Source organism: Plectropomus leopardus, chromosome 18 (assembly GCF_026936395.1).
Source record: "Plectropomus leopardus strain MGB_pleo_1.0 chromosome 18, ASM2693639v1, whole genome shotgun sequence".
Classification (NCBI taxonomy): domain Eukaryota; kingdom Metazoa; phylum Chordata; class Actinopteri; order Perciformes; family Serranidae; genus Plectropomus; species Plectropomus leopardus.
The window spans coordinates 27,604,013-27,626,058 of NC_142193.1; the positions used below are offsets into that span (position 1 = coordinate 27,604,013).

The 22,046-nt window shown below is 38.7% G+C and overlaps 1 protein-coding gene across 1 annotated transcript; it reads left to right on the plus strand.

Moving 5' to 3' along the window:
* The first annotated feature begins 2,029 nt into the window (after positions 1–2,029).
* LOC121956104 (aconitate hydratase, mitochondrial-like) lies at positions 2,030–22,034 on the plus strand. The gene is made up of 18 exons (XM_042504210.2): positions 2,030–2,105; positions 5,073–5,215; positions 6,179–6,437; positions 7,725–7,817; positions 7,967–8,125; positions 9,044–9,194; positions 9,362–9,466; positions 9,551–9,642; positions 10,831–10,936; positions 11,339–11,496; positions 11,645–11,718; positions 12,576–12,687; positions 12,884–13,066; positions 13,374–13,469; positions 14,534–14,725; positions 14,847–14,979; positions 15,676–15,797; positions 17,023–22,034. The coding sequence occupies exons 1-18, from the start codon at positions 2,070–2,072 to the stop codon at positions 17,152–17,154; spliced, it is 2,346 nt and encodes a 781-aa protein (XP_042360144.2). The 5' UTR covers positions 2,030–2,069; the 3' UTR covers positions 17,155–22,034.
* The last annotated feature ends 12 nt before the right edge of the window (positions 22,035–22,046 follow it).

A 22,046-nucleotide genomic window follows, 5' to 3' on the forward strand; every position in this document is an offset into this window, starting at 1 on the left:
GTGACTCGCCCACACGCCCGTGACGGCAGGGACTACTTTTTGCATAATAAAATATCTGCTGCTTTATAATTCAATATAACGACACGAATGCATCTACCCACCTGTCAGCAAATAATTAATGCCATCTCTGTGTATATTACCTATATTAATGTGATCCAGCAGATCTGTTTTGAAAAAATAAAAAATGATAGACATTATACTTTTAACTTTCTGCACAAGATGTGGATTTGTAGTCTTATTTTGAAAGAATGACGCCAAAAACAAGCAAAAATAATGTCGTTTTTAGTCTATGTTTACATTGAGGGATCTATTTTAACCGGCGGAGCGATATTTGTAGTTCCCCACGGTGCTGAGCAATTTGCTAAAAATATAAGCGGTGATAGCAACAGAGCTGCTATTGGCTGAGATGGGGGAGGACCCACACATTATTGGGCTGCAGCCTCCATTGAGCAGCTAAAGCAACCTGACTTTTACCAGGGGATTATGGGAAATGGTGTTCTTCGCATCATTAACTGATGTGCGGTGATGAGAGTGTTAAAAAATAACACTTGCCATGGCTTTTTGTTGGTTTATTATGCACTCACACTATTTTGATGATTGATGATTATGATTGTAGAATAGCCTATTTATTTACAAAATAAATGAATGTGAATTATATTAATTAACATCCAAACATCTCCAAATCTTAGGTTTACATGAACATATATGTCCCTTGAACACATTTAAGGATTTTCACTTCATTACTTTACTCTTTGACTGTAGAGGTCAAATGTCAAATTACATTTAGAAACTTAAATGGGCGTTTTTAAATAGATTATTGCCTTTTTTAAAAAAACGAAAAAGTAAATTTTGGTATTGTTAGATGCATGTCGGGGAGAGAACATTTTCAAAATAACATGATTTTAAAAACACAAGCATGTCAAAGGAAAAGATTATAGAAAGCTAGCAGATAAAAAAAAAACTGGACAAGCAAATTTTTACTTTTGATTATTCCAATAATGTCCTCCAGCTAAAGCTACATTATTTTTTGATAAATGTTATTTACTATGAATAGTGTAGTTCCACTGGTTGAAGAGGTATTTTAAACAAAAAAGTAACAATACTACATTATGAAATATCTTCATTTAAGTCCTGTGTTTAAGCAGAAGTACATTTTTTTTTTTAGATAATCCTATGTCCTATTGGCCTAAATCAAAATCTGAAACTGAAAGAGCACACTGTTTCCCCTGAAATGAGCTGGAATATAAAGTCACTGAAAATGGGACTGTAAAGCATATACGTTAATAATAATAATAATAATAATAAAAAATAATAATAATGCCATGTTAATAATATAATTATTCATTCAATCTTTTGTGTACATACTTATTCTATTACTTACTTATTATGTGTACATACCTTTTTCCTCTATGTACATACTTATTTTATTACTTATTTATTGTTATTTGTTATTGTATAATTGTGTTATTGTTATTTTCTTTGTTACATTCCACTTTCTCTTTTTCATGCTGTAACATTTGAAATTTCCCCCAATGGGGGATCAATAAAGGAATATTCTATTCTATTCTATTCTAATATGTATTATTAGTAATTACAGATGTTGTAATTTATTCGTATAAGACAAAAACAATATTAATACAGTGTACTTTAACATACTAAGACTCTAGGGAAGTACTGTATGAAGGAAAATAATAACGGCTTTTTATGTCTTATTAATGATAATATGTACCTATAATAATACTACTAAAAATACACATAAAATATACACATTTTTATTATTATTATTATTAATAACAATAATAACAATAATAACAATAATAACAATAATAATAATAATAATCATGATAATCATAATAATAGTAATAATGTAATGCTAATAATATAATTATTAATACAATATGTATTATTGCTATTGATAATATAGGGTGTAATTTATTCGAATAAGACAATAACAGTATAAATACAGTGTACTTTAACATATTTAATGTTTTTATTTTTTTAACAAATAACGGACTCCTTAAGCCGGTGACGTCACACGAGGGCGACACTCATCTTTGTCAGTGAACAAAATGGCGTCTTACTGTTTGACTGTCACTAGGCTGCGGGTAAGAAAACGTTAATTTACTCTCACAGACTTTTTAAGTGCCTTGATATCGACCACGTATGTGGCAGCATGTATGTCGTGTCGTGTAGTGCAGCCGCCATTGCTCCAGTCTGACGGACGGCGGGTTAACGCAGAGTAAAGTGCGTATCGAGCCGCCGCCAGTCGGGTCACCGTGTCCTCGTTTGACTCTTGACAGCGACGCATGTAACGGTTATATACCACATCCCCCCACATATATGCCACTATTTTAGCGTTTTTGTGCTAATACCAGTATTAAATTAAGTCAACATTAACTGAAAGTGGCTGCAAATGGTCCCAAGCGGCTCCATGTTTGCAAGGTGATCGCAAGGTTACGGAGTTTTCATGATACGCACTTTAATAACAGTCCGCTCCTGCGCGCGCCTTTCTGCTGCTCTGCTGATGTGAGCATGAAATCTCACATTAAATGTTTATTTTAAATATCACAGGGCCTTCGACGAGCATCTGTTTATTATAGGATTTAAATATGTATGTCGGCTGCTTACGAAGTAACTTTCACCTGTAGTTTATGTCTTCCAAATAATGAAAACGATATGGAGAAAATAAAATATGATGCTTTTGACTAAGTGCGTCAATATCGATATTGGGATGATATTGTGAGTACATAATGAGTTATTTAAATTACATTTCTTTAAAGTAATACAGCCTTTAAAACCAAGAAAATACATTTGCAGTGTTTCAATGTCCAAAATACAAGATAATAGCTGCTGTTATATCACATTATTACAATAATATCAATATAGTGCAAAGAAACGAAGTGAGGTTTTGCTTTTCGTTGTGATTCACCAATTTATTATCTCAATAATGTCATTGAAAATTGTCAGTGAAATTAAACAATTCTCACAGATTACTTCGTCACACTAATAAACGTTTACATAAGCCTGCATGCGTTACTCCACTCATATAAAATGGTAAGAAGGAGAAAATAATATAGGGATAATATGAGAATATACCTGTTATATGGAGCGCTGTAATGGAGATTTGTTGTGAAAGTATGACGAAAATTGTTGCCAGAGAAGTTCGCTTGAGTTGTCTGAGTTTGCAATGTGCTATTTACCTCCTTCAGGTTTATGAGCTGGTGCCATAACAGTTTTTTTCTGTTTAAAGAGTATCACTTGACATTCAAGCAATGACAACATGGCCTCATCGTTGCTTTTAATCATTTATTTATTACATATGTAGGTTATTATTTGGATCAGAATCAGCATCCACTTTAATTGCAAAGTAAGTTAATACATTTGCATTGCATACAATTAATTTGCAAGACTCGGATTTGTAAAGATTCAAAATATGAAGAGTAAAAATACCATGCAATATATATACCAAACAATCGAGCAGATGTTCAAACATAATTGTAATGTTTTTGCATTGACATTATATCAAACCCGTTACTGTTAAACTAAATAACTAAAATAACAATAATAACCAAAACACTGACTCTGCTGCGCAGTAGTGTGTCAGTCTGTTAAAGTGTTTCAACATTGCAATGTCAGAGAGTCCTCCATCAAGACCCCGGACATCCCAAAATACATTTTCTTCATGTGAAATACCTTGAAAAAAGACAAAACTGGCTGTATTTTACATATTTTTAATTACTGGTTAATATTGGCAACCAGAAATCAACATATTCTGGAGCTATGAGAAAGGGCATCTGAGCAAATCCTCCCCTGCTTCAGATTTATTCCTCGTGATTTTGTTTGTAGTCAACAATGCTCCTCTTTTTCGCTCTTTTTTGCTCTGCGAAAAAGAGGAGCATTGTCTCATCAAGTGTTCATAGTGAAGTTATCGTTAACTTAACTGTGTAGTGTGTCAGACTGTTAGTAATCTCCAAGCGGATGAGGCTGACTCCTGAAATATGAGCTGTGTAAACTTTCACCCAATTCTCTCTGAACACAGTGATTTTCCACTGAATAGCAATGCTGAGTGCGGATCAGGTCTAAAGAAAGCTAACATAGGCTCCCTCATGTAGCGCCTGTCACTCACTGGAATGGATTTAAATCCCATTATATAATGTAGCTGACAGATGCAAATGACATCAACAAATAAAAACTTCCCAGAAACATGAAGCAGTTTGAATTGTTTTCTAATATTCAGTCAAATATTGGGATTTTGTCAGAGTTTTGAAGCAGTAGTTGTATCTATATCTCTTCTATTCCATGATGAAACCTTGCACACTTAAAGGACATTAAAGTTTTGAAAAGAAACCTCTTGAAATGTTTATATACTGTCTACAGATAGAAAGTCAGTCTTATATTGCGGTGGAAGAAATATTGGACAATATTTTGATAACCTGTTTTGACTTCCAGCATTAATAAAAACTTGATTTTCAAATTAAGTCTTGACAATTTAGCCCTGAAAAAAATCGCTAAAAAAGACTGCTAAAATTTAAGTTTTGAATCCATTGCGTCTCCACTGGCTTTGCTTTTGCTGAAGCACGCTGTCTGCTTAGATATTTTTTTAAAATCAGCTGGCTTTTATTCACTTGGCAAAGCCATCTGTTAGAATTGAGTTCTGGTATTTAAACAGAGTCCAGTGGGGCATTTTTATCAGCTGGAGTAAAGGGGAATAAAATAAATAGAATCAACAATGACTGACCAGTTAAAATATAATTTGTTTGGCTCCAGTTCTGATCATGTAGGTTGGCATGGGACACACCAAGTTCACTATCTGATCCGATCAATGTTTAACCAAACTGACTGAGCCTTTTATGTCCGAAATTGGAGATTCTTCAGTCTTTCTCAACAACATTTTTACTGGTGCTACTTGGAAGATTATGTTTTAACTATCATCACATGTGGACCCATTCTTGAATAATTTATTGACCTCTCTTTCTTCTGCGTAGTTATTATATAACTTAATGTGTTAGTCCTGATCTGCGCAATAAAACTTTTTTCTTTCACAAAACTTTTCTCTGTTTCCTCTTGTCCAGCTGGCCCTTGGAACCGGGGCAAGGCGTCTCCATGTCTCTGCAGCCTTCAGCGCCAAGGCCAAGGTGGCCATGAGTCGCTTTGAGCCCGGCTCCAGCATTAACTATGAGAAGATGCACGAGAATATCAACATTGTGCGCAGAAGGTCAGCAGTTGCCCTTCTTAGAAACACACGTGAACACACACAGAGTGTTTGTTGATTACGGTTTGGCTCGCGGGGAATGGCCGGTGTTTATTACAGCTGCACAGTTAATCTTGTGGCATTTACAGTGTTGACTTGTCAGGGTCAGCAGGGCCCACAGAGCTAAATTTGGGTGTCCTGGCATTCCCTCTTGCCTGGTTTACCACATGCTGTAATCCAGGAATAGGAAAAGCCTTTTGTGTGGCTGTTATATGACCACTGTATCAGACTTTATTTGTATGGCACTTTTCATACGAGCAAAATTGTAACACAAGTGCTTAATAGGATAAAAGCCAGGAGTCCAATCCCCCTTACACGCACACACACACACACACACACACACACACACACACACACACACACACACACACACACACACACAAGTACACAGACACATGGGTTAAAAAAAAGCAAGTCTTTGTAATTAATTAAAGAACTAAAATAAACACCGGAGGCAGAACAAAACCTGTAGATAAAATAAATAAATAAATGTGATATTAATAATAAGTCAGTAAATAAATAAAATACTCGAAATAAATGGTAAATGAAAGGATAACAGCCCAAATAACAATAGATTCAAATATTAAAAATAATGACATACCATCCAGTAAAATAGACAAAAATATATAAATAAATACACACAGTTAGTTAAGTTAAATTAAAAGCCAAACTAAAAAGGTAGGTCTTGAGTTTGCTTTTAAAGATTATATAATTACAGTTAGCTCCCAGGTGTTCGCTGTCCTCATGAGCCAGAGTTACTTTTTATGTTCAGTGGTTTTCAGTTATATTTAAATATTTTAGCTTTCAGCATTGAGAGCTAAAACATATAACCCTGCAAGAACACTTTAATATTTTTGTATAGATATTAAAATCAAAATCTCGTAGTATCTGATGCTACAAACACTTTTCGTTGCTCCACCCCACCAGGCTCGGCAGGCCTCTCACTCTGTCGGAGAAGATCGTCTACGGTCATCTGGATGATCCAGCGGGGCAGGAGATAGACCGCGGCCGCACCTACCTGCGCCTGCGTCCAGACCGCGTGGCCATGCAGGACGCCACCGCTCAGATGGCCATGCTTCAGTTCATCAGCAGCGGTCTGCCCAAAGTGGCGGTTCCCTCCACCATCCACTGTGATCACCTGATTGAGGCTCAGATCGGAGGGACTGAGGACCTGCAGAGGGCTAAGGTGAGGACAGATGGACTGAGTAATATGAATATTGTACGTGTAATTTTAGGGCTGTACTGAATAGTTAGAATCTTCAAAGCTTCATTCATGTTTTTTTTGATCCCCTTAAAAACCCAGTAAAATTTGATAAAATTATTTTATAAATTACTTTTTAAGGTCTTTTTCAAGGGCAACAAATAATTGTACTTTTAATCGAAGTAAATAGTAATTAAAACTTAATGCCCTCAACACAGAAAGGTGCATTATAGACCTCTTATAGATATTCAAACTCTAAATTAGCATTTAAATGCTTGTGTGATTTAACAGCATCATAAATCAAATTTATTAATTGAAAAAAAATATTCAAAAATGATTCATTGAATCTGATGAATCAGTTTATTCAAATTGAGGATTTTTTAAATCCTTTTTCAGGGTGATGTTATCATAAAATATGACAACAGCCATTCAGTGGAATAATTATCATTATTAATAATAATCAAAAACATCAATAGAGGCTTTAAATGCCAAAAAAATAATATTTAAAAAATCTTTTTACCAATGAGATGCATGTTTTTGTGCCTTCTTGCTATGCGACTGGCCTCCATTCTGCCTCATGTTTTCAGTGTAATCTGATCAGACCGAGTCTTGACCGAATGGACATGGTCTGACTTGCTTATTACAACACAAAAATTTATAATAGGAAGTGGTAGTCTGTCTGTTTCAAAAAATGACTTAACATTACAACACCACGAAATGCTGATTTCAGGTTAGGGCGACTCGTGTGACTACAGTCAGTCACACACACACAGTAGATACCAACAACATTAGGTTACAACAGTAAGTCTGTGCGCTCGCAAAGTGTGTATACGATACAAACCTCATAAGGTCTCATTAATGTGTTGGCAGGAAGCAGTTATGGAGAGACTCAGCAGCTTTTCAAGTTTCTCCTCTGGTTTTTGGCTCAGTTTTGAGCCAGTTTTTATCAACATTGTGTGCAACAAGAGCCAATTTCTATTTTGGGTTGTGTTTATAGAGTGCAATTGCACTTTTATATAATGTTTCAATATACTGAAGTGTTCTTTGAACTGACAGTGTTGTATATTGCCTTTAACTAACTTAAGATTTACAAAACAAATGGTGTAAAAATGTTTGAACATTTTAAACTTCACTGAGAAGGATTTGGTTTTATGAAGATGTCTGGTAAATGGCAGGATTCAGGTTTAAGTGCTGCAGAAAAGTTTATTATTTTATGGTTACATCAAGGAGACTCATGTGAAAATAATTCTTCCATAATTGCTGTTACCGCAGGAGATAAACGAGGAAGTGTACAACTTTCTCGCCACTGCCGCTGCCAAATATGGAGTTGGCTTCTGGAAACCTGGATCCGGGATCATCCATCAGGTACAGCACACTATTAACTGATACTATAAAAGACTTTCTAATGCTTGAAAATGTGTTTTGCATATTCTTATTTCAAAACAAAGTTTATGGGAATTTTAAGTCTCCAGGAAGAAAAGTATGACTTAGTGTGAGTCCCCTTTTTTGGACAGATCATCCTGGAGAATTATGCCTATCCTGGCGTGATGCTGATTGGTACAGATTCCCACACTCCCAATGGCGGTGGCCTGGGGGCCGTCTGTATCGGAGTGGGTGGTGCTGATGCTGTGGATGTCATGGCTGGAATTCCTTGGGAGCTCAAGTGTCCTAAAGTGAGTTTTTGACGTCTAATATTTTCAACCACTGGATGTCTCCACAAATGTTTCTATCTTTTTGTTTTTTTCTCAATGTTATTATTATTCTTCAGGGGAATTCCAACTTCCCATGCATAAAAATAAACCAAATTTTGCAAGTAGGTCGAGTCCCATGCCAAACTTCTTCAGCTGCAAATGTAAGCCAATAGTCCTGATGGTGACGCTGCAGCGACCGTCTAAATTTCAAAAGTTTGAAAATTCCTAATGAATCATTCGTATGTGCAACAGCTTTGAAACTTACAACAGAATGATTAGACTTTAGTATACTTCCCTCTGGTACAAATGATAAAATCCATCTTTATCAAAAACCATAAAACTAATGAAACCTGTCTCCTCCTGTTATTTTTTGCTCAATTGACACCAAATTTGCTACAGGGCATCTTCAGACTGTCATACACAAACGACCCACAGAGATTTTTGATTGATCAAAAATTGAGCTGACAGTGCATCAAAATGGTTAACTGTAAACAGTGCTGTAAACATATACTTAAAATTCTTGCAAAATAAATCTTCAACTTTCACGAAAAAAGACAGCATTTTGCTGGTAGATTAAGTGTGTAACATTTCAGAATTTTATCTCAAAAACTGAATTTTTGACAGCATTTTGAAACCTGCCCTCATGTGAACAATTACAATCTATGGGAAAATGGTGTCTTTAAACATCAGTTTTTTCACATATGGAGCAAATCAATCTTTGTATAAACAAGTTATCAACATCTCCATATTGTCTAGATGAAGTATGCAGTTTTAGCTTGATAAGTGAATTTTTGACAGCAGTTTGAAATCTGCCTTTCCACGCACAGGCAGCCCTGACCCATTGCTGTGCAGCAGCTAAAATCTCCATTTGTTTTTTTTTTTTGTTTTTTTTGCCGTCAGGTGATTGGAGTGAAGCTGACAGGAACCTTGTCTGGCTGGACCTCTCCGAAGGATGTCATCCTGAAAGTTGCCGGCATCCTGACTGTGAAGGGCGGCACTGGAGCCATTGTGGAGTATCACGGGCCTGGAGTCGACTCCATCTCCTGCACTGGTAGAGATGAGACACATTTCAAGACTTAAACATTTGTGACATTCTCTGTGTTAACATGTGAAAATCAGACCAGAGAAGAACGGTGATGGCTTCAGTGTCTTGCTTGAATAGATAATAAATAATAATTTCTCTCAACTTTAGTGTAATTGAGTGCGCTGATTTTTCAGGAATGGCGACTATCTGTAACATGGGTGCTGAAATTGGCGCCACCACATCCATTTTCCCCTACAACCACCGCATGAAGACATACATGGAGAAAACTGGACGTGGAGGTGAGTCTCTGACTGTTTCTATCTGTTAGTCTTCATTCTGTGTGTCTCTCCTACAACTTTCTTTATTTCTTCATTCCCTCTCAGAGATTTCGTCTGTGGCCGATCAGTTCAAAGACGACTTGGTCCCAGATAAAGGCTGTGAATACGACCAGGTCATTGAGATTAACCTGAGTGAGGTGAGCTCGAACATTTTCATGAGTCATGTAATGTTTTGATAGTTATTTTTTTCTTTATTTTTTTGTGGTCTGGCAGGGGTTCCCGTTGTACAGTTATCGGGAAAATACTGAAATCCATACTACACATTAATTCTTGCCGTAAAATCAGCAAAGTACACTGCCGAAATCAACATACTTTACAATTTTATACTAACAGGAAATGATACAGTATATGCAAAAGCCAAACTGTGAGTTAAAGATGTTAAAATGTCTTTCTTATACTAGAGTAACCCCCTGTCATAATAAATATGGTTAAAAAATTAACTGTATTTTCGTATTCATGCTGCCTGTTTTTACTATAATTGTTTTTTCACTTTCCCATACACCACATAACTACCTAGATTCAGAGTGTATTATGGATTTGGGACATACCGTACGTCTCACCACTATAATTGTATAGTGGTACAAATCTGACTGTATTATCGTCTTGTCATTGTGACATCAGTCTGTTTGTGAATACACAAGATCTTGGAGTCACGGTATTATTAAGTTACAGAGTACATTATTTTATTAGTTTTTTGGGAACACCTTGCTGTTAGAATACATTTCTTATGTGACAACAAGCATTTCAACACAAACCTGTTTAGTAAAACATTCATTAGCTTAATAAATGACCAAGTTCCTGATGCAAGGCAGTAAACCAAAAATGAACAGATACCATTAAAAGTGACTTAAAATAAATGCTTCTCCTTATTTTTCATCATATAATGTTACAGTGTCTGATGTTGATGGCACCATAGCTGTGGTACATAACTTATCCTGCACTCTAACAGAAATAATGTAATAAATAATCCAAATATAAACATAATTTTAATATAGTCTACTGCTTTATACACCATTCAAAATATACAGGAACTGTTGTAAAAACTTGATTAATATCAAAACCTTTTTGTCTTATACCAACATTAACATTTTACCAGGTATAAAATGTGTGATGAAGTGGCTCTTACACATAACTTTTGCTCCGTCTTGTTCTGTGTCATGTGGTTATGATGGTGCATGAGGCAGCCTAAGTGCTTATTATTAGTGTTCCTCTTTTAAAAGTTTCCAAATTTAGAAAGCAATATTTATAGCCTGAGCACACATGTCCCACATTATCCAAATTATGCCTGTTCTTCATTGCGTGTTGTTTCCCTCCTCCTCCAACAGCTGAAGCCCCACATCAACGGGCCGTTCACTCCTGACCTGGCCCACCCGGTGTCCGACATCGGGGCTACGGCTAAGAAGAACGGCTGGCCCCTCGAGGTCAAAGTTGGTCAGTAACACAGCTGTGTTATCTTACAGACGTCATTTTTAATGCTTTGTCTAGTGAAATGTGATCTGTATTTCTTTGTTCCTACCCGCTGTGTTATTGATCAGATAAGATCAGGTCGCATTACAGCCCTGTCATGTGGTCTTCCACAGCAGCTTACAAGAAGCAGCACCGAGTGTAGTATAGTTCCACTCAGTGACAGAATGAGCAGAATATGATGAAGATGATAAAAATGTATAATTACACACTTGGTTGTCATTTGAGTCTTCTCCTTTTCAACAGTTTCCTCTCATTTCATATGCAAAAATAGATGAATAAGTCTACTTCCACTCTGCCACTGTAACAGTGAGCTCATGCACTTTGGTTTTCTGGTTCTCCTACAAACGCTGATTTTGTCTCTTGCAGGTCTGATCGGCAGCTGCACCAACTCGAGCTACGAGGACATGGGCAGGGCAGCCTCTCTGGCCAAGCAGGCTCTGGATAAAGGTCTGAAGTGCAAGGCTCAGTTCACAGTCACCCCTGGTTCTGAGCAGATCCGCGCCACAATCGAAAGGGATGGATATGTGAGTCAGAATCTCACCAATATTTAGCAAGTCACAGAAAGCATTTTTGGGATTTTGTCCTTTTCAGCATGTACATAATTTGTACAATTGTTTGTGTTTGAAAGATGCAGGAAAGAATTTCTTTAAATTCCTGTTGTCGCTCTTTCAGGCGAAGATCCTGAATGATGTTGGCGGAATCGTACTCGCCAATGCTTGTGGACCCTGCATCGGACAGTGGGACAGGTGTGCATCTCACCTGTAAAGGTTTATTGTGCCTCAGTGGCAGCAGTCATGGCAGACAAACACAAAAATATCTCTAAAATATTACCTCTTTACCAGTGCTGGTTCATGAAAGAAATGACTGGAATTCCTTTAAATAAATGCTACACTACCACCAGGCCAATCTTTAAACTTTAGACAAGAAATATTAATCCGGGGAAGCAGATTTAAACAAAACCGTGTCCATTTTGGACGCTTGAATCAACTTTATTGTTGCATCAATTACAGGTCAAAATCACACATTTACATACAATATATCCCAAAATCTCACAGGGAGATTGTCATGAACATTTGCGCATTTATGTTTCAAACAGACTGAACCCTTTTGATGTTAATGACTCAATGACTTTTCCTCTGGTGAAGTAAGAAGATCAGCAGTTTATTGCTATGAACACGTCAGCCACTAACCAGAGTCCTGCACAAGTCCGTTTTTTTAAACCTGCACCTCAAAGCTCAATTCTGCAACTGACCAGCAACCCCTAATTATCTCCAAGTCAAATCCAGACGTGCTCCGACCCATTATTATGGGTTCCACGACATGTGGCATCAGTCTGCCACATGATGCAGTTGCCAGATCAGGCTGCTGAGCGTCTACATGGCCAGCTCAGTTATGTTTTTTTTTTTCTTTCGGGTTACTCAGCGGGTATCCGACCTGGTGTAGAACTATCAGGGCTAAAGTCTTTTAATTTCTTTTGTTGATTTAAACAGGTAGTAAAAAAGTTCACAATAAAGGCTGAAGATCAAATAGAAAATCCTTTTAAGCAATGTTTGTTGAACACAAATCATCAGACTAACATGCTCTGTGTTTTGACTTTCTCCAGGAAGGACGTGAAAAAAGGAGAGAAGAATACTATCGTCACGTCCTTCAACAGGAACTTCACTGCCAGGAATGACGCTAACCCAGCTACTCATGCTTTTGTTACCTCTCCTGAGGTGAGAAGTACTGCAGGTGGACCGTCGAGCAAAATACAAGCTCAGAGATTAATAATTACATGGGCATCAAAAAAAGACTGGCAATAGCTCGTAGTGGATGTATATCAGTGGAGGACTTGATAAATTCTTATTTCTGTATTATTTGGTGGTGTTCATATTTGCACACTCTCAATGCATATGATTTCATTCAATACAGATTGTCACCGCTATGGCCATCGCCGGGACACTCAACTTCAACCCAGAGACCGATTATCTGACCGCTCCTAACGGAGAGAAGTTCAAGCTGACACCACCCACTGGTGACGAGCTCCCCACCAGAGACTTCGACCCGGGCCAGGACACCTACCAGTACCCCCCGTCTGAGGGCAGCTCAGTGAAGGTGATTTAAATTTTTTGTCTTAAAATGCAGCATCTGATCTCAACAATCTCTAAAACAGCAGAGCTTTAATAAAACTGTTAGCGAGGTGAGCGTCCTCTGTCACAGTTTGATCCAGCACATGAAAGAGTAAACGAGTGTAAAGTAACAGAGTGATCAAGGCTTGTTTAAGACAGAAATGTGTAACGTGATAGTTTTTAAACAGAAAAGGATTTTTTTGGTGTTCAAATAAAATTTCGAGTTGTCTACTTTGCTTTGAAAATATTCTTGGAAGAACTGTTATGTCTCAGCCTGTTTTGATGTTGCTCAGGTGGACGTGAGCCCCACCAGCAACCGTCTGCAGCTGCTGGAGCCCTTCGACAAGTGGCATGGAAAAGACCTGGAGGACATGAGGGTCCTCATCAAGGTGAGCAGGAAATGGAGGGAAGGTTGTGGCAGATTACAGGACTTTAGTCACGGTTTGTCTGTGTCAGATACATTTCTTTGATCTGAGGCTGCAACCGTTAAAGTCAGCACAAAATCTGCACTGGTGCCCTTTAGGACAGGTCCACAGTTCAGAGACTTGTGTTCACTTTTGTCCGCTTCAGACACGCTTGGTATTTCCAAAAACTGGATGCGTTTGTAGTTGAGGCTCCTTGCAAACAAGTCAGAGACAAGAAAAGAGCAGGAGAGAGGTAGAGAGGCAGTATATTTTTGAAAAACTGCCTCAATCTGCCCCATTATCTTGCAGTCACTGCAGCTGTTCTGAGCTCAGTTGAGTAGTTTGTTTGCGCTCACTTCAACAAAACAACAGTCTGGGACAAAAAAATGCTTGTGCTTTGAGCAGCTCAGCGACTCAGAGATTTGCAGTATCTTCTTGTCTGATTCAGGGAGAATTCTCACATCAGTGAGCCACACTGTTGTACTGGATGATATGTTCCTTCATTATAATGAACGTGGGTACTGTAGTTTACTTTGATTCGTTTCCATATAAACCATAATGCTGCTGCAAATACGCAGCCGTCATGTGTCATGTCAGATAAAACATTTTTCTGATTCTGAATACTCCTGGCCAGTTTCTGAAGATTTATGGTTTTTGTGTTTTGGTAGGGAAGAATGTGATGGGGACTGAGACGCACAGGCAGTGTAGCAAAGTTTTGTGAATTACACTAATGCACTGTTGGTTTAGGTTAATGGGATTAATGAGTTTTGTTAACAATGAGTAAAAGTCTTATCCTTTAAAAGAGGGAGGAAAATAATAAGTTCACCTGAGGGAGAATAGCTTTACTAATAATGAATGTGTTCCCTGTTTTTGAATAATTATATTAATGTAGCTGAATTTCGAAAGCGTTTGCACAAAGGTGACTGAAACTGAATTATTGAACTGGTGGAGTGTTAAATAGCCATTGTTTACATTTAGTCACTTTACTTCTCTCCTTCTCCCCTGGATCTCTCACTCCTCCCTTCCTTTCTTTTCCTCTGCTGCTGTAGGTGAAGGGAAAGTGCACCACCGACCACATCAGCGCTGCCGGGCCCTGGCTGAAGTTCCGCGGCCACCTGGACAACATCTCCAACAATCTGCTGATCGGTGCAGTCAACATCGAGAACGACGCCGTCAACAAGGTCAAGAACCTGCTGACAGGAGAGTACGGAGGTGTGCCCGACGTGGCCCGCCACTACAAGGTGAGCCTAATGGGACGGTGTCTGTTTATTTTTTCTACATTTATACATATCATGTCTTTCTGTCTTTGCCCTGACAGCACTTTAAATGTTTCCTTTTTCTTTGATAAACTTTATAATCTAGGCCAATGGAGTGAACTGGGTTGTGGTTGGAGACGAGAACTACGGAGAAGGGTCCAGTAGAGAGCACGCTGCCCTGGAGCCACGACACCTTGGAGGACGCGCCATCATCGTGAAGAGCTTTGCCAGAATTCACGGTAAGTTTCAAAGCACAGAGTGAAAAAAAAAAATCAATCTGTCTCTTTGATTTCATTATTTATGTTTTGGCATCCCTGCAGTTTTATTATCTTCACACTCAAACCGTTAATTTGTTTTCTTTGTGAAAGGTAGAGGCTGCAGCGGAGCAGTATCTTAACAGGTGTGGTTGGACTTTAGAGCAAGCTGATGATTTTTTAGTTTGGCATGTTTACAGTCTGCCAGAGGAAGGAGTGTCTAAAAGAGTCTCCAAGTTATAATTACAGTCCATTAGTGGCAGTTTGTTATAAAAGGCTTGATATAGGTAAGTGAGGAGATGAAAGGCTGTCTGATCTCAGGAATGTTGCTTTTATTTGTGTGAAAAGATTTCCACAGAACCAGAAACACACACAATAAATACTGTTGCATTTACTTTATACTGTTTAAATAACTATATAGAAAGCTTTCAGTGTCATTTGGTCTTCAAAAATACATCTCTAACAGCTTGAATCCTGTGCAAATGGAACAGCTAATTCATAATGAGAACTCGGACCAATCAATAAGAACCAGACACACAGGCTCACTCATGCGTTATTCTCCATGACCTCGTATTTCTGTGTTACAGATATTCAAAGAGCCCTCCTCTTATAGAAGCGCAGTGTGAGTGTCAGTTTCTCGCTGTTATGTCTCATATTTCCGTCTTTTTTTCTTTCTCACAGAGACAAACCTGAAGAAGCAGGGCCTGCTGCCTCTGACCTTTGCAGACGCGCTCGACTACGACAAAATTCGCCCTGACGACAAGATTTCAATTGCTGGGCTGAAATCCTTTTCTCCCGGCAAGGTGAGAAATGCTCTGCTCTCAAGCTTGGCGTACGCTGCACGATTTGAGCCCATTTGTGACACGACTTTTCATCTGCATGACTCATTTTAGAGTCAGACTGAATCTCAGCTTAGTTGGGTGTTGTTTGCCGTGCAGCGTACAAGTGATGACCGATTAAGATGCGATCAGCTGCTCTTGAGCGTCAGTTTGACATTTGAATGCATTTCTGACATCTCAGTAATTTTTGTAAATTTTCATCTGGCCAGAATAGTTGTAGTTTTGTATTTTAAATTTGTTTTTAAACTTTTTTGTTTTTCAGTTAGTTTCCACAGTGAATTTGCCTAAATTTGTTGAGTTTTTTTGTTTTCAAACGTTTAGTTTTAGTTAAGTTTGTATAAGTTCCAGCATTTGTTTTAGGGGGGTAATTGTCAGGTGCAAAATTTAAGAAGTTCGCAATAGGTATTACCATACAAACACATTACTTTGTGAGGGAGTTGACTCGCAGTTATGTCAACATGCACTAATAGCTCTTCATGCTTGTTGTGATGAGAAATGTGACCAAATTGATGAAGACTAAAACTAAAGATATTGTAATTTTTTAAAAAATTTTTAGCTCTGCAAGTACACAATATTGCTTTTTTCTTAAGCCTCATTTTATTATTAAAATGTTTTTTTTCACAACTATTTTAAGTTTTAATTAAGCTTAATAACCTTGCATCAAGCTTTGTCACACAGCAAGAGACAGAGAGTGCCATGGCGACGACAAAATATAGAGGCCAGGTTGATCGAGCTATGGCAACAGCATATGTGCCTTTTTGATGTTCCTCCTATCACGACTCAATGGAACAAGATGAATGCATCATTGTGAACCGTTCTGCTGTAACGTTACAGATCTCTGCCAGCAGACAAACTTTAACTGCCTCTGAGGTTTAAGCAATTCTATATTGAGAATTATCAGTGGTCAATATTGTCCATTGGGATGTCTTATAGTCTATGTTACAGTCACACCGTGAGCGTGACTGATGGCTGCGTGACGTTCAGCCTGCTCAGTGTGAGCACAGAAATTATGAGCTTTGGCTTTACATTGCAGATGATTTACTCATGTGGTAAGAGTTGGAATTAAAGTGCAACTTTTCTCATTCAAATGGTACCGAGTGTGCCCAGCTTAGTGAAACATTGATTCAGAGTCATGTCAGATGTCGAAAAAATGCTTGAATGATTGACACATCCTGTTTGCTCCCTCCAGCCTCTGACAGCAGTGATCAAACACAGCGACGGCAGCCAGGAGTCCATCTCTCTAAACCACACCTTCAACGAGACGCAGATCGAGTGGTTCAGGGCCGGCTCCGCTCTCAACAGGATGAAGGAGCTCCAGTAATAGGTGGAGAGTAAGGAGGAGGGGCCTGTAGGGGCCCCACTGAGGGGCCTTGGCATGGGTTAAGAAGGGGAAAGACGTGGGCAGAGAGAGGGCTTCGCAAAGAGGAAGAGACAATGTAAACGGATGGTAACCAGACCTGCTGGTGTAAAAGTTGGTTTAGGGACAGCTGTAGTCATGTTAAAGAAAACACACACACACACAAGGTCGCTGTACAGATGAAAAGCGCACACACACACATACACGCAAGCACATACAAGCACAGACAGATTTACTGTGAAAGCACTCCCACGCAGCAGGCAGAATCTCACAAACACGCTCCAATCAAGCGCACATAACCGAAGCTTAGCAGCGTGTGTGTCTGTAACAGGCAGCATCGTTCGTACTGGCAGCACTCTTCGGTTTAAGATCACATTTGTCAAGCGTAGTTGTTCATTGAGTGTTACCCTGCAGCGTTCAACTGTCTGTTTTACACACAGGCAGTTGATCAAAGCTGCATTTTCCTAATTTTGTGAATGTTTCTGGCAGCATACAAACCTGATTCAGACCCTGAATTAATAAGGTAAGGTACAGACTATGATTAAAATAGCAGTGGCAAGTTAACAACTTCTGAATATATGTGACGCGTTAACAGCTTCCTGCTTTATTATCTTAAACAGCAAAATCCGCCCGAAGACCAAACGATTCTTGTTTGTAATTATTCTCCGTCTTTAAAGGTAAACTATGCAGGAATTATCATTTTCTGTTTGTAAAAAGTGAGACCTGAAGCCAACCCCAGTCTCACTCTCATTTGCTTTATTTGTGTTTTTTCGTTGCTGTGTCTATTTTCTTTTTTTCTAGCTTCTTCTTGAATGCGTGCTGCTTACAGTCTGGCACCTGGTCGTTACTTTTTCTAAAGTCTCCACCTTGCCTGTGCACTATACTCAGGCACGTCCCCAAAATAGCAAAATTTGAAGAAAATACAGGTTGCAGATAAAAACACTGCCACACACTTCCAGTGGGTCGTAAGCGATGATCAGGGATTACTTCTGTATGAGTCATCTCTTTTCGGATGATCCTGCATAGCATACCTTTAACGTTTGTCTCAGTGGTTTCCATCCAAACAGCTCAATCAGCTCTTTGAGTTGTTGAACTCACATGAATGTACTTTTCCTTCGTTATTACCAAACCTCTCACCTGAAGAGCATCTTCTCCAAATGTTCTCTGTGATTTTATTGCACCAAACGGTGACCAGCTCCACCGGTCGTGCTCCATGTTCCTCCCGTAGCGGGCTGCTAGATTTGCCATTTTTGACTTGAACACGTGTTTTCCTCACTAATTGTAGTTTGGAGCCGCACTGTAAACGAACCACCAGGCACACCAGCTTATTTACTGTAAGCAACATCTGTGAAATCCCATCAGCCCCTGCACTGTTGTAGTACAACTGCAGCCCAGTCTGTCGTCACTCCGTCTGAGTTCTTGTGTTTTTATGCTGCTGTATTTGCACTTTTATTTTGACCTTGAATCTGTGTACACCCTCGGCTGCTCCTCCGCTGCCTGCTCAATCGTAGGGCTGCAACTAACGATTGTTCTCATTAGTGATTAATCTGCCCAATACTTTCTCGATAAGTCGATTCATTGTTTTGTCCAAAAATGGATTAACAGTGAAAAATATTGAAACATGCCCTCTGTATTTTCTCAGAGCTCAAGGTGATGTCTTCAATTTGTGTGTCCAAAAATCCAAAATATTCACTTTATTATCATGTATGACAAAGAAATGCATCAGCTTTTAACATTTCAAGAGATTTTTTTCCCTAAATCAGGAAAAGTTACTCAAATGATTGATTCTCTGTCGATCATCTAATGTATTAATCGACTGATCATTGCAGCTCTGCTTGCTCTTTTTCTGTCTTTTTGCATGATAAAACACCCCATTGTGTGAAAACTCGGGATAACAAACACATTCTGCCATTGTGTCAGCGTGAGCTTTGCTATTTTTTCCTTTCCATCTGCACTTTTGTTCTGTGTGTGTGTGTGTGTTATGCATTATTGTTTTTATTGGGTTAACATCGGTCTGTTTCTATGCGTCCCTCTTTGCACATCCTGTCTCTCTTGCTGCGTCTCTCCAGGCTGGTTCATGCAGTCCAAACCACAACCTGATATGTTTTGGGGAAATAGGCTGAAATCAGATTTGTGTTTCTGCACATTGTAGCTGCTAGATTTTTAATGTCGGCCTGTAGACGCAGGAACTTTTGTGTGCCCAGAGGTCATCGCAGCATAATAGTGTTGTAAAAAGTCCACTGTAATGTCCAAAGGAAGCTCTGTCGTTGTCTCTCTGTGATCTAAATGATCTGGAGCTGCGAGTGTGTGAAATTGCCTGGTGTAGCTGTAACGGGAGCCGACAGCTGTGTTTGTCTTGGAATCGAATGTTTTTTCAGGTTGAGGTTCGGACCTCTGTTGCATGAGAAGAGGCCTGCTATCTTCTTACTCGAACTAACGCACAATCTAGTGTCCAGATGCCTGTACACTAGCACTTTGTAGAGTTAGAAGTAGTTTTAGGTGTGCTTTGTCACGCTTCGTGTATCTTCTGCAAACATTTCGCTTTAGCGTACATCTCTGTGTGTGTGACTCCATAAAACTGACATAAGACACGTAATAGTCACTATTGATACACACGTTTTCAGATAGTCAAAATTGTAGATTCAAAATCTTTCTTTCAGAGTCTTGTCATGATGTATACCCAGTGTGTGCCACTGAAACACTCTGGTTATATGTTTTTGTGGGCTTAGGCATATTTGAGGTCATTGCTGCAATCTTTTTTTTGTAGAAGTCCTCCGTGTTTAGCGCTCATTGTCATCCGGAGAGTCTCTAAATCCGTCACTTCTTCATTCTGCAGTCTAGGAGGTTTGGATTAATAATTACACTTCCTGAGGTGAATCCCAATGTACTAAAAAAGTCACTGAGTTTGGACCTGTGTGTAGATGATGTGATAATGCTGCACTTTGTATAGGAGTGTGTACATAATGATAAATCGTTACATAGATATATATAAGGGAGAGAGTAATGGGCTGTATGCTGCCTGTCTAAAGAGAGCTGTTAACTCTTTTAATGATTTCTTGTAACATAATGTCCTAAAATATTGTCCCCATTAAACTGAAGCTCCTTTAACCGAATGGTTCCACAAACCAGTACTGGATTGTGGGTTTAGTAAAAGCACAGATTTTTGATTGTAGCGGTTGGTTAAAAAACTTGTTATTTCTAAGGGAGGTGACTCCTGATGTGTATTTTTCTTAATTTTTAGTTATGTTCAGATTATTTTTAGGGACAGAGATGATTTGAAATAGCAGCAGCCCAGTTTTTAGAGTGGCGTTGGACATTAATGGTTCCATGTCGGGTTAATCTGCTCATATAATCAACTGCTTTGAAAATCATCATGTTTTATGTCCCCTTTAAGTCCATCACTCTGATGGTTAAACACTGCTCACCAGTGTATCGATTTACTGCCAAAGATGCCTAATTCAAATACAGAGAGCTTGAGATGTAATGGTTATCTGTGAAGGGGCTCCATACGATATTCAGAACATTGTTGCTCACAAAACTAGAATCTATGTGTGGCGGCATTTTGTGTGTGTTTTTATCATTCTGTGTCCCCTTTCTTCTCAAAATTTGGATGTTTTTGTGGGTCCGGCAGAGCTAATCAAGAGTTCTTTTTCCCTCTGCAGCAGTTTGAGGAGTTTGAGTCGAGGAGTTAATGATTAATCTGTTGATCCAGTTAAAGCTAATAAGGTCGATGGAGCTGCTGCTGCAGACTTTTAGCGCCAGCACAGTTAACAGTTATGTTTCACTTTCACACTCTGCTGCTCTGCCTGTGCCCAGAGTGTGCTCTGCGCTCTGAGAATGTGGTTTAATGCATAACCGAACAGTATGCATATTCCGGCAGCGTTTCTGATAATTGGTCCAGCTTCAAAAAATATAGATGTTTTGATCATAGCGGGCCGCCACAACTAAATGAATGTGTGGGAAGTATTTACATCCTGCTGCGTGAGCATGTTAGACCCTGTGAGTGTGTCCAACTGGTTAGCTTAACCTCGCTCTGCTCTGCACTCATGCGGTGGTTATCGCTGATATCAGGATGGCGTTGTTGCAGAATCTTAGCGTCCAGCCTCTCATCCCCTCCAAGCTTAACACCGTTAGCTCTGTCAGGACCTTTGCCGCTGTTAGCACTGTTAACTGCTAACTTTGGCTCGGCCACGTCCATGTTGAGAACCGTGTGCAGACAACCTCTGAATCATAGATACACTCTGAATATCGTATAGGGCTTCTTAAAGTTGTGTTTGAAAAATGATTCACTATTATGGGATCTTTTAAAAACATCACCGTGTGCATAAATATTTGATTATGTACAGGGTCTTTTTTTTCCTACAGAATTCACCAGGATCAATGTTTATTTATAAACAGCTTAAAAAATACTGATGAATTTAATAATCTCTTGTCCTCCGTCAGCACATATAAAACAGCCGCTTGTGAGTTAACTGTGATGTAAGATATCACTTTGTGTTGGTGGAAGTGTTTCAGTTTTAAAAGCGCTGCTGTAAAGTGACAAATCAAATGTTGTGTATGAAGGCATGCCTGTTGTGTCATTTTGTACTCAGGTGTGATCTATTTGGTCCTCTGATGTGTTTGAAATCAGTTTTAAAACCTGCTTCATTTGTTCAGATGCAGCAAATAAATAATATGAGCCGATGTTTTATGGCAGTGATGATTCCCCTCACACTGTTTTCAGCATTAAACTTGACTTTGTAAAAGCAGATGGTTAAAATGCCTACAGTTTTGTTGCTTGAGAGATTTAAATTATCTTGACATTTAAAAAATAACTGGTAAATTAATAAATATAAAATTCTGAAGTGAATGTTTTT